Source organism: Dipodomys merriami, unplaced genomic scaffold, assembly GCF_024711535.1.
Source record: "Dipodomys merriami isolate MVZ:Mamm:240054 unplaced genomic scaffold, mDipMer1.0.p SCAF_11, whole genome shotgun sequence".
Taxonomy (NCBI): Eukaryota; Metazoa; Chordata; class Mammalia; order Rodentia; family Heteromyidae; genus Dipodomys; species Dipodomys merriami.
The window spans coordinates 18,272,202-18,285,461 of NW_027202382.1; the positions used below are offsets into that span (position 1 = coordinate 18,272,202).

At 48.2% G+C, this 13,260-nt stretch overlaps 1 protein-coding gene across 1 annotated transcript in view; it reads right to left on the reverse strand.

Moving 5' to 3' along the window:
- Gabbr2 (gamma-aminobutyric acid type B receptor subunit 2) overlaps positions 1–13,260 on the reverse strand; it is a 336,688-nt gene that overhangs the window by 68,708 nt on the left and 254,720 nt on the right. The window contains exons 9-10 of the mRNA XM_070010539.1: positions 5,466–5,546; positions 1,960–2,110 (exon numbers count right to left, since the gene is read on the reverse strand). Coding sequence (XP_069866640.1) covers positions 1,960–2,110; positions 5,466–5,546 — 232 coding nt within the window. The remainder of the gene's footprint in view (positions 1–1,959; positions 2,111–5,465; positions 5,547–13,260) is intronic.

Sequence of the window (13,260 nt, forward strand, 5' to 3'; positions counted from 1 at the left end):
TGCCTTCAGGAATCTTGCTGTGGCTCCCAGGTGCTCAACAAGCCAGATCGAAGTCAAACCATTCAGCCTTAGAGGTACCTGGTTCCACTACCCCTCCCCTGCCAGCACAATCAGCTCAGAAAACCTTGGATTTCTGGGCGTCCTGTGGCTCAGTGGCTCTTCTGCAGATTGTAGTTGTCGTCAATTGTTCTTTGGACGTTTTCCTGCTTTCTGCAGTTCTAGCAATTCTTCACATTTTAAGGATGGCCTATGTTCAAGTGAGAGCACAATAAGAGGCTTTGTGGGTGTGGACTACACCCAGGCGTTCCAGTTGAGAATGCTTGGACCCAGGCCTATCCCTTCTACCTTCAGCAAGTGATTTAACCTGGCTAGTTTCCTGGCATGTGAGTAGACCAGCTAATCTTGCTCTTTGGGTGACAATGAGTCTCTGAGGTCCTTTTGTAAACCATGAACTATTAAGGTGGAATTCTCATTCTCTGCTACAGCAGGCTGAGGAGGGGGAGGCCAGTGGTGGGAGGAGGGCTTCCTGGAGAGGACACTTGAAGGGTAGGTAGCATTTAGGAAAGCTGCAGTGAGGGGGATTTTTGGAAGCACAGACATGTATTTCCTGTCTCTTTGTAGAGTTTTCAGTGGCAAGCCAATCTGCAAAACTGAAATAATCATGTGGATCTGCCTTTTGGAAAGACAAAGGGTAATTTGCCCCAGGAAACTGAGATGGGCAGGGGGTAGTTAAAGCATTAAAGGAGCTTGGACTTGTGAGAGGGCGACCTGCCCACTGATGGGAATCTGGAGGTACCTGGGAGGGCAAAGCCACATGAACTGAGGACTGACTATGTGCCTAGGCCTTGGGCCAAATGCTACTAGGTGTTGTTATTTATCCTTTGTACTGAGTAGACGAAAGTTGCTTCAATTTTTTTTTAAAGCAATATATATGGTATTGTAACAAAGATAATAAAACATCAAATGAAGAGGAAGTGGGTTTGGCTTGAACAAGTACTTCAAACAAACAGATAAGCAAGCCATAAAAGCCATGAGTCCCGTCTGCTCCTGCCTTGCCGCCCCCCAATTCCTCCTTTGCAAACAGGGGGAGAAATGAAACAAAACCAGTTCCCCTGGAATTGTTGCTGGCAGCCTGTGAAGTGACACAATGTGGCTTCTGGGTACAATGGCAGAGCCTTGGCTCTGGCTCTGCGTGGGTGGGTGCAATGGGACTGCCCTAGAAAGCGCATGCTTCGAGCCCCAGCTCAGCCTCTCCCTCCCTGTAAGGCAGGAGCTGGGTTCAGGGATTTGCCATGGAAACGAAGAATCTGCCTGTGTTTCATCCACACCAGTGCCTGGAGAGGTAGCCTGTTCTATCCATAGCTGACCAGAATAACTCACAGTGGGCTCTCTCCTTGGGAGAGCAGAGGGAAGATGCTGGGATTAAAAAAAAAAAAAAAAAAGATCAAGAAGAAGCCAAACAGGCAGACCCTGAGGCATACATGTGGACAGCAGGCCCCCCGCCCCAGGCTTGGAGCTTTGTGACTCTTAGGTAGCCGAGGATGGGCGTGATTGGGAGCTGATTAATGGAGGGCCTTCTTGGGCCACCATGTCAACCTTCCAATAGGAGTCCTGTCACTACAGGAGAGTCCCACAGGGACTGGGTGGGGCTAAGAAGCTGGAGATTCTGTCTTCTGTATCTTTGCTCCTGGACTGCCACATGTGCTGGGTATGTCCAGAGCTCTGGGAAGGCCTGTGGCCTTGAATAGTTCCACTTGAATCTAGCCTTTTCCTAGCTTGTCTTATCAGAGAGTCCTGTGCAACCAGGAACATACATGTGCATGCATGTGTGTGTGACCTAGCAACTCAGCAACCCACTCAGGAAACTGCCCCAAACACTCTGCTGCCCCTGGAGAGTCCTTTATGGGAAACACAGATTCTGAGCTCAGTCTGGCAGGGAGTTGGGAGATGAACACTTACTTCTGGTTCCGGTTCTTGATGTTGAAGAAGAGAAAAGCACTGGCCATGATCATGCCAAGGATGGTGAGGACTGAGAGGACACTATAGAGAGGTAGGGAGATCTTCCGCAGCTGCTCCAAGATGATGGTCTTATCCTTTGGTGGTTCGGATCCTATGGAGAGGAAGGAAAAGATATCATGGACCCAACCCACAGTCATTTTTCAAAGAGAGCTTTGCTTCTGCATCTTTGACATTGGGCTTGACCCCTGCTACAACCTCACGCAAGGCACAACTATATATCCGCAGGGTGGGCTGATCCACTGGTTAGCCAGTCTGCCCAGCCTGGAGGCTGAGCCAAGATTTCCTTCTTTCTCAGATAGAATCAATAAAGGATTTATGATGCATTTAATAGCCATTAGAAGACTAGAATTTGATTCGGTCTAATTATACCGTTGAAAACCCATCATCATTCAGCCTCAAAGGTAACAACAGCTGGGAGGCTCAGCTGGGTGGGGTGAGCAGGGAGCACTGGGCCCCACTGAGGGTGAGGAACTTGGTTTGGTCTCAAGGACTGTGTCCCAGCCATACATGATAAATGATCACCCCCTCAACAGGGAAGACATTCCACTTATCAGCTCCAGGTTGACACATATGTGCTTCCGGCCTCAAGGTCAGTCTGTTATGCAAGCTCTTTGGTTTTGTTTCCATGAGAGTTGCTAACTGTGGGAGGCAGAAGCTACCTCCCTTCCTGATGTGCTAGGCAGGACTGAAGTTGTGGGATTCCATTCTTTCTGGGCCTGCAGAGCAGCCTGGCTCACTCTTGAAGGGCATCAGAACCCTGGAGGTGGGGAAGGAAGAGGCTGAGGGTCTCTGAGCAAATGCCTTTCCCTCCCGATTACGAAGTTACTCTGCTTTATTTTTATTCTAGGTTGGCTGGCTTAGGATGCAGGTTGCAGGGACTTTCCCAGATTTCTCTCAGCTGCTATTTCAGGGGAAATTGTGACACTTGAAGAGTTCTCCTCCTGTAGGGATATGTGGAATGTGCTGGATGCAGGAGAATGACCAAGACTTGGTGTTCCTGCAGGGGTCATGATGACTCTGTAGTACTGTGGTGGGGGCTAGCTTTCTGTCCCAGGACACAAGCCAGGGATGGGCAGACATGGAGGTGAGGATGGAGAATAACCTTGAAAATCTGTGTTTAAAAACCTCTGCTTGCAAGTTCCTATTTGTTTGGAAACAGTCATTGGCTAAAAAGAGTTTGGGCTGTCTAAGAAGTTTAAGGAAACTATTGATGTGGTAAGGGGAATCTTAACTATTCCATGAAGAGCAATATTTACAAGAAGAGGTTTCAAGGACTGACACAAAGTAGATAGGAGTATGTCTTGCTTCCAGATGTAAAAGCTTAACATCTAGAAACTTCTTCACTCTCCATCTGCCTCTCACCTAGACTGCCAGAGGCTGGCTCAGGGGCCCCTGGCTCCCAAATGCACAAGCAGTTCTGGAGGTTGGAGGTCAAAGCTGGGAAGACTGAGCAATGGGGCTGAGGTTTGGGACTAAGGTAACATGAGTTTGGGGCTCCCTGTTTAGAAACAACTTCAGAAAATCAACACCGTCTTCTTCTGTCTTCTGTCAATATTAAGATGTTGTGGAGGCCCATGGTAATGACTGATGTTAGAGCTATTGCAGCCTAATTGTTTTTCTCACTCTCCCCCAGTTCATCCACTCCTGGCCCACCAACTCATCACCACCGATCATCACCTTTTGCCTGCCACGTCCAGGGCTGGGCATCAGTGATACAAAGACCCAGGCCCTGCCCTCAGGAAATTTCCACTCTAGCCAGAGAAAAAGGGAAAAGCAATGTGCAACCACAGGATGCTACAGAGTGCAACAGCTGTAGCTTTTCCTATGCAGTTATATGTCTACGTACGTCTCACATTTGTAATAGGGAATAGGTGTCCTATGTGTTATATATGTCATCTATATTATAAGGAATAGAACTTCTAGAGATTGCTTGCTTGTTCCCCCCAACAAGCTCACAGAGGCTGCAGTTCTCTAGGCGTTAAGTAACTTTTAGTGACAGTACAGGGTGCGTTGGCAGGGCTTTGATCAGAGCTACCTAACTCAGGCCTGCACTCTAACCCCAACCCAAGTGCCTCCTCTGACCACATTCCCAGGTGGTATGCCAATACCAGGCACCCACTTTGCAGGGGGCAGAGTAAAGCTCTACTCCCTCCCCACACCCCCAGCTAGGAGATCCTCCAGAAAATGATGAGTCAGAGGCAAGACTTGGAGGATGAGTAGAGAGTGGGATCATCACCAGGAAGGTGAGGAAGTGATACTGCAGAGCGGACATAGCACAGGCAAGGCACCATGGTGTCATCTCAGATGGAGGAACCCTAAGCAGCCTGGGTGAGGGGATTCGTGAGAGGACACAGAGAAGTGGGAGGGGCACTTCATGGATATCTTGAGGCCATGACATGGAACAAGGTGCCTGCCTCTGTGGGCAGAGTGGGGATCACAGGAAACTATAGCTTTCCTTTAAACAAAGATGGTTTACAGCCAGGTGCCAGTGGCTTGTGCCTGTAATCCTAGCTACTCAGGATCGTGGTTTGAAGCCAGCCTGGGCAGGAAAGTCTGTGAGACTCTTATCTTCAGTTAACCAGCAAAAGAAAAAAAAAAAGCTGGAGGTGAAGCTGTGCTTCTCAAGTGGTAGATTGCTAGCCTTGAGCAAAAATAGCTCAGGGACAGCCCAGGCCCTGAGTTCAAGCCCCAGGACCAGCACATTAAAAAGCAAAAACAAAAACAAAAAAGGTGGTTTGCATCTTCTTTATTTTGTGTTTGAATCTTTCCTTTAATTTTTTCTTTTCTTTTTGTCCTTTTCCTTCCTTCCTTCCTTCCTTCCTTCCTTCCTTCCTTCCTTCCTTCCTTCCTTCCTTCCTTCCTTCCTTCCTTCCTTCCCGACACTCTCTTGCAGTACGAGGGCCTTATGCATGCTAGGTCAGTGCTCTACCACTAAACTACAGCCTGAGATGCTCTCCTTTAATTTTGAAAACCCCAATCCTTATTCAGTAACCTCCTCATTTTTCCATCTCTTGAGTATACGAACAGACAGGCCTATCTTGGGGATCAGGACCCTGGTGGTTGGAACAGGCTGTGCTTCTTACAGGTTGTGAATTCTGAGCCATCTTCCTACTGTACAACAGAGACAACAGGACTTGCCTACCCACTTGCCAAGTTTCTGTCCTCCATGAGGTAATAGGAAGTATATATTTGGTGATGGTCTCTCAGGTGGGGCATGGGGGCTGCACTCAGTAATCATGCTTGGAGACTGTCTGGAGCTTTGCAATGTTCTCAAAGCTGAATTCCACTGATCCACTAGGCCCACAAGAGGAACAGGGACCCTGTGCTTAGTGAGCAAGTCTATGTGCAGTGGATGTTCCCTTGGCCCCGGGAAGCCCAGGGCTCTGACATTATCTAACAGTGTCCAGGCTTGGGAATGACTTGGAGTGAAAGCCCATCTGCCTTACCTTGGAACCTGATGGTGTCATTGATGATCTCCAGTGTGTCAGCCACAGCGTTGTACTCGCCCACTTTCACCTCCCTGCTGTCTGTGGAGAGCAAGATGGTGGACCATTAGGTGGGGTTTTGTGCTTGGAAACCCCTGGCTGTTTCCTTGAAGTTTCTCCCCCAGTTAGGATGACAAAGCCTCCAACCATCTGGCTGGGAGCCCCTCATATACTATCTATTCAGCTGGGGTCCATCCTGGGCTATGTACCCCAAGATGGAGAACCCACACCTCCAACTAGACTCTCCTGTTCCCACATGTCTCCTGTGACAGCCCCCTCAGCTCTGCCCTTAGGACCGCGTGGATCCCTTCTGCTCCTTCTGCCCTAGGACAATGCCACAGTCTCAAGATATAGATAGGGCAGCCCCAATGGCTTCTTCCAGAACTTCCTTTCCATTTGTATTCCCACCAGGCCTCTCCTTGGGCCACACCCACAAGGCCATAGTGTTTCTGATGAGTGCAGACCCAAGGATTGGCCAGTGTGTACTTCAGGCATGATGTGGTGAGGAGCCAATGGAGGGGACCATGCAGTCCTCACTTGGACACTGGCATCCTAACGCATCTTTCTGAGGCCACATTGCTCTGTGTGTCCTTGGAGCTCAGTGTCTCCCTGCCCTTTGTTCCTTGCAACTATGTTCAGTGTGTTTTCTTTTCTTTTTCTTTTTTGTCACTTGGGGGCTTGAACTCAAGGCCTGGGCGTTGTCCCTGGGCTTTTGTGCTCAAAGTTAGTGCTCTACTACTTGAGCCACAGTTCTACTTTTGTCTTTTTGGTGATTACAGATAAGAGTACTTTCCTTCCTGGGCTGGCTTAGAACTACAGTCCCCAGATCGCTGAGTAGCTTAGATTACAGGGATAAGATGCCAGTGCCTGGCAGGATAGAGGCTGTTAAAGCCTCTAAGACAGTGGGGCCAGTGGAAGGTGGGATGGACACTGGGGAAATTACCCTTGGACAAGATTAATGTTGCCCTGGCATGAATGAGACACAACAGAGCTGAGCAGATGCCAGCACCATACTCTTAAGCCATGAGCTAAACAAATCTTTTCTTTATGAAGCACCCTAAATTGGGTGTTCTGTTATAGTAACAATAAAGACAGGGAGCCCAATCTGGGCTCTTTATTTCATTGTTCAGTGACCCTCCCACTCTCTGCCCCCCCCCACCCAGAGTATGAAGTAGATATCTCAGTCCCATCTCCCTGATGGAGTAGAATTGGTTGTGGCTTTACCCAGCCCCCCTCATCCTCAGAGTTTAGATTCAAACCCTCAGCATTTCCAGACAGGGATTATCAGTGAGGTGACAGTTCTGTGCTAAGCTGCCCACTGTACGGGCCACTGTACAGTGCATCTCCTGCATGTAACAACTACAGAGACTGAGGGGCCCTGTGGCCCCCTCACACTGGGGGTCCCCCAAGTTGCAGACCCCAATCAGCAAAGATATCTAGAGTTCATAAAAGAATTCCGAGGAGCCCAAGGAGATGGCAGGCAGCCTGGCTCTGGCCCTGAGACAGATTCTTCATGGACACACAGGTGAATAGCTAAGCCCTGAGAAGCACTCAGCAAATGGGGCAGGAGCCTCCTAGGTCACATTGCTACCTGCTTCCTACAACCGTAGGGAGACCAGGGCTGTACAAAGTCACTTCCTCTGCTCCAAAAGAGCTCCTGCCATTGAGAGGAGGGGGCACCACACTGTGCAGGCAGCTGTCACCTGCCTGGGTCACCTGACTCCTAAATGTCACATTAGCACACTCTGCCAGGGGGCCCAGCATCCTTGCTTCAGGCTTTTGAAGTCCTTAGCCCCACAGATGCCTCAGTCAGCTCCTGCTGCTCAGAGGAGGTGGCCCTGATTTATTTATTTGGCGTGGGGAGGCAGCACATAAAATATGCAGGCCGATGGGAATTAGACCATCAGGAGTCAGGAAGTTGCATAGCTGGCTCCCCACCGCGGCCCCTGCTACACAGCCCTCTTCTGACTCACAAGTCCTGCTGTGGGTGCCATCCCATACCACCGGGACAATAATCACCATCATTTCTCCCTGGAGGCAGACCCTGGAAGCTCCCACAAGGTAAAGTGCAAACTGGCCTCATTTGCCCTCTTCCCTCAGAGAAGGGAAGGTCCTCCAACAAGATGTGGAGCTGTGGCTCAAGTCGGGGAGTGTTAGCCTTGGGTATAAAAGCTCAGGAATAGCACCCACGGTCAGAGTTGAAGCCCCAGGACTGGCACAGGTATGCATGTGGTGTACATATACACAGTCCCTGCTCAGAACCACCAGCTGGGGAATGAGCAAATGGGGGCCTAAATGTGGGTCCTGGTCCTGAAGACTGTGAACTTTTACCACTGATGCAGAGCAGGGCTGCTGGTCATCCAGCCATATTTATTGAGCACCTACTATATGGTAGCCCAGACCAAGGTATTGCATGATAAAGAATCTCCCAAATACAGCACCATAGGTGGGGGAGAAAGTTAAAGTGATTACCACATGAGTAATCACTTTTGGCAGTATTGGGTTTGAACTTAAGGCTTCATGCTTATTTGGCTTGATTGTATAGCTGGTATTCCTATTGCTTGAGCCATATCTCCAACCCTGTTCTTTGTTTTGTTTTGTTTTTGTTTTGTGTGTATGTGTATGCCAATCTTGGGGCTTGAACTCAGGGCCTTGGTGCTGTACCTGATGTGTTTTGCTCAAGGCTAGCACTCTACCATTTGAGCCACAGCTCCACCTCCAGCTTTTTTTGGTGATTAATTGGAGGTAAGAATCTCACAAACATTTCTGCTGGAGCTGGCTTCAAACTGTGATCCTCAGATCTCAGCCTCCTGAGTAGCTAGGATTATAGGCATGAGCCACCAGTGCCCAGTTCAGTCTTGCTTTTTTTGCTGGTTAATTTAAGATGGAACTGTATAGACTTTTCTGTCCAGGCTGGTCTTGAATTGAGATCCTCTGTATTTTAGCCTCCTGAGTAATGAGGAGTACAGGCATGAGCCACAGGCCCCTGGCCCTGCCACATTCTTGACGGAGGTGACCAGGTATGAACTGGATGCTGAAGAGATGTTATACAAAGCTGCCTAGTTTAACTGTTTCATTTGCATAATTCACTCCTTCGACAAAAATTCCTGGGTACTTGTTTTGTGTCAGGATCTGTGCTGGGGACTAGAGAGACAAAGATTGAAAAATAAACTGTGTGTTCAGCATGGTGGTGCACACCTGTAATCCCAGCACCTGGAAAGTTGAGGTATTAAAGTATAAACTCCAGGCTACTACATAGTGATATCCTATTTCCAAAAACCAAGAGCTGTGGATGTAGTTCGTGGTAAAGTGCTTGCCTAGCACATGCAAGGCTCCAAGTTTGATCCTAGCACAGAAAACAAACTCCCCAAACAAACAAACAAACAAACAGAAAAGGCCCAAATCAATCCTAATCTCTGTGACTGTAATTGTAATCTAGGAGCTTTCAGGGTTACGGAGAGGTTGAAGAGCTTGTATATATTTATTGAGTGTCTAGTTTCTGGCCTAAGCCATAGAAAGTATCTCCAAACGGTATTTCATTCATGACAAAAGTAACCGTGAGCTATCTCTATCTGCTATTCCTCACCACTCCCGGTGTTGTCTTTTTTTCCCTTAAATAAGTTTTTTACTGTGAAAATACTGTACAGAGGGGTTACAATTACATGAGCATGGTAATGAGTACATTTCTTATCAAGCATTGTTGCCTCCTCCTTTGTTTTTCCCCTACCATCCCTTCCTCCCATCTCCACAAAAACTATATTCCACCACCACTACCCGCCCCCCCCCCCCCCCCGCCAAATTGTGAAGTTCGTTTTTCAACATTGTGTCTTGTACATCTCATTGTTGCAATGGGTCAACCTGTATCCCTATTTAAACAATTTGTTTTTTTCCCTTTCCCTCCCCAAATTATACCAACATCAAATACAGTGAAAACAGGGGTTATACCGTGGGGGAGGGACATACAAAGCAACAAAAAATCATGTGGTACCTTATAAATACATTAGAAACAATAGCAAGAAAGAAAAAACCACTTGCATCCTTATCTTGGGGTTCATTTCACTTAACATCATCTTATCTGACCTTTTCTGCTTTTCTCAGACATATACTAGTTATTGCAAATAAGGGAAACCATGGGACCTATGTTTCTTTGGGCCCGGCTTACTTCACTTAAGATAATTTTTTTCCAAGTCTTTCCATTTCCTAACAAATGGGGCAATGTCATTCTTTCTGATGGAGGCATAGAATTCCATTGTGTATATATATACCACATTTTCTTGATCCATTCATCTACTGAGGGGCATCTGGGTTTTTAAGATATTTACCATATCTTAGCTATGGTAAATAATGCTGCAATAAACATAGTTGTGTTGGTAGCTTTAGTATGGTCTTGTTTGTGATCATTGGGGTAAATGCCCAAAAGTGGGATTGCTGGGTCATAGGGGAGCACTATGTGGAGTCTTTTGAGGAACCTCCATACTACTTTCCAAAGTGGTTGAACAAGTTTACACTCCCACCAACAATGCAATAGCGTTCCCTTCTGGCCACATCCCCTCCAGCATCTGTTATTATTAGATTTCTTGATTATAGCCATACTAACTCGGGTGAGATGGAATCTTAATCTTGTTTTGATTTGCATTTCTTTTATGGCTAGAGTGGTTGAGCATTTCTTCATGTGTCTATTGGCCATTCTTATTTCTTCTTCAGAGAAGTTTCTCTTTAAGTCTTTAGCCCACTTATTTATTGGGCAGTTGTTTCTTTGAGGATTTGTTGTTGACTCCCCATGTTTTCTTACTGTCATCTGTTCTCCACAGAATCCTTCCACTGGATGGTGGTTTTCCTCTCCCTCTAAACCCCGGGCCACTTTTATCTTGTTTTGAGACAGAGTCTTACTAAGTTGTACAGGCTGGCTTTGAACTTCAGCTTGAGAAACTGGGATTACAGATATGCACCACCACTCTCAGCTCCCCTTCTATTCATACATTTGCCCACCTGGGGGGGGGGGAGTGGTCATGGAGACAGGCTCCCAATGCTTCTAGCTTTCAGCCCTTGAGCTGAATCACATAAACATCAGTTACTTCTTTGGATCTAGACCCAAGCTGGCAGACCAAGGTCTCTGTGTGCAGTCTGGAAAGAGGATGCAGGTGGGAGACTCACAGGGGGAGGGGCTGAAACACTGGGCCTATCTCTGGCTGACTTCTGGTCTCCAGCCTCTGTTGCAGGGCACTGGCTCACTGTGTTGCAGGTCCCTTTCTCTAAACCTCACTTTCTCCAGCTATAAGTTGCATGAAGGCACTGCATTGGTTCTCAGACTCGATAGAGCCTTTAAGTCACCTGGAAACTTGTAGAAAATACAGATGTCTGGGTCCCAGCAGACCCTTTCTATTAGAACACAGGGTAGTAAGAGGTCCTGAAGGCATTACTTTCTAAGAATAATCCTGGCTCCTTCTCAAAGTGAAAAAAAAAATAGGTGGTGTTCTCTTTAAAAGGCATATTCTTTTCTGTCTGATCATGAGGAGGGGGTGGTGCTGAGGTTGGGGACAGCCTCTTGGTCCCAAAGAGTCAACTTTCACCTGCATCCTTCCATTCCCGCTGACCTACAACCCTGCTGGAGAAACCTGATGCTCAGGGGACCACATCTCCACTCTTAATTAGCCAGCTGATTGGCCTTTTAGCAAGACAGTCTTTCCAGACCTGAGGCTGGGTGGTGGGAGGTGCGATAGAAGAGAAAGGACATTAAAAATCAGCCCCGAGAGCTTCCAACTAAGATCAAACTAGCTCTGGAAGTTTTCTCCTAGCTTCCAGTAAATTATCTTCCTGCTTTATAGGCGTTGGCATTTGGCCAGTGAGATTAGGAGCCCCTTGGGGGATAGGGACTGTATCTTATTCAACTTGCGTTCTTCCCAGAGGACCCAGTGAAGCGCCTGGCAGATGCTCAGGAAATGCACACTGAATAGAAGCGTATCTGTTATCCTGAAGCCCAAATGGTAATTAATGTCTGCAAGTGGGAAGGAGGAGCCTCTGGTCTGCTAGGTATGTCCCACACGACAATTATGTCACCAGAAACATGTGAGACCCTGTCCTTCCCAATCAGGTGTCAGAGACACACAACTCCAGCTTGCATCCTTTAGGTCTCACTGAGTGGTGTGAACTCCCAGCCCGGATCACTCCAAGGTTCTCACATACAGGCCTAATGAAGGCAGGCAGTGCATGGAGCAGATGCTGCAGGCATTCTCTGAGAATGATAGAACAAGACTCTAATCATGGCTCCACTCTTCTTCCTTCCCTTACAGATTTGGAACCCTGGTTAGACGTTAGCAGTAACTGGGATGCTTGTTTCTCTTAGGGAAGAAGAAGGAGGAGGAGAGGAAGCAGCAGCAGCAGTGGTGGCAGCAGCACTACCACCAATTCTCTGGCATTCACCCTCATCTACCCATGGCTTCAGGAACAGCAGTGGTGGCTGAGGAAGGAGCAGGGAACATGGAGGTGGCCTGAATGCAGGCCTAAGATGCTAATGCCACACCTGCCTTACCTACCACCCTGGGTGCCCTCCCAACCCCCAGAATAGCAGGGGCCAGAGAAAAAGGTAAGAATATCTATAAGGTGTTTGGGCGATATACCTAGGACTCCCCTAGTAGGGAATCTGGGAAACAGGAAAGGGAAAGAAGGGAGTCTGTATGACTATCAGGTAGGTTTCTTTACAGGTAGCTGGGCTCAAGATTACTTGGCCCCCTGTGGGCCTCTGGGAGCAGAAAATGATGGGAGATGTCTCACCAGTAGGGTGTTGGGGTGTTAGCTCTGGGCTGTCCAGGAATCATTTCACACAGGTGGAATGTGCAGAGGCTGCCAGAGAGATGCTGCTTGACTTGTTCTGGGATCCTTGGGCACCGAGAGAACAACGGGCAGTCAACAGGGACACCCGCTACACCTCCCTCTGGGATGGCCCTGCTGAGGAGCAGGTAGGCTTCTTAACACCCCGGCCTCAAGAACAAGGCAGTTCTGCTTACCCAGCACTCCTAAGTCTCCATTAAAGCCAAAACAACATTTCTGCAGCCATCAGTGTGATCGAGCTTTAACAGCGCATTGCTGGGTGTGCTGCCTAGAGTAAGGTCAACAGTAGACACGGGGAAAACGAAGAGGTCCCTGTACTTCCAGGAGCTAGACATCCTTAGTTTGAGGTCCACACTTAAACCAACAGATTTGGCAAACGGATGTTAGCAGCCAGCTTGCTTATCCCTAACCACTGCCGGAGGAAGGCAGAGCTGGCAGGTGCCAGCCCACCTGGCAGAGGTGAGAAGGAAGGCTTAGAGAGCAAAGTGACTCCCCCACCATCTCACTGTTACACGAGTAGGAGCCATAACTGACACTGAGTTCTTTTGATTCCCAATTCATTCACTCAACTTCATTTGCAGGGGCTAGGCATTGTGCTGACCAATCCCACAGCCCGAGAATCAACGAGTAGAGAAGGGCCATGGCTTTCTGGTTCACTTGTGGGCTTGTTTCTAAAGCTGCCTCCTAGTCCCAACCCTTTTTGTGTTTAGTTTTACAAAATGTTTCCTCTACTGTGGAGAAGCATTGGGCAGGCCCCAGAGCTTGGCACAAATGAGAAGCCAGGGAATGTCTCAGGAGGTCTGGAGGAGGAGGTGGCTGGGCCAGGTTCCAAGCCCCAGTGCACTGGAGATTATCTGAGTGCAGGCCAAGGAGCTGCTCTGGTAGGGAGTCTGGCTGCCCTGTCAAGTCAGCTTGGCCAGGGGAACTA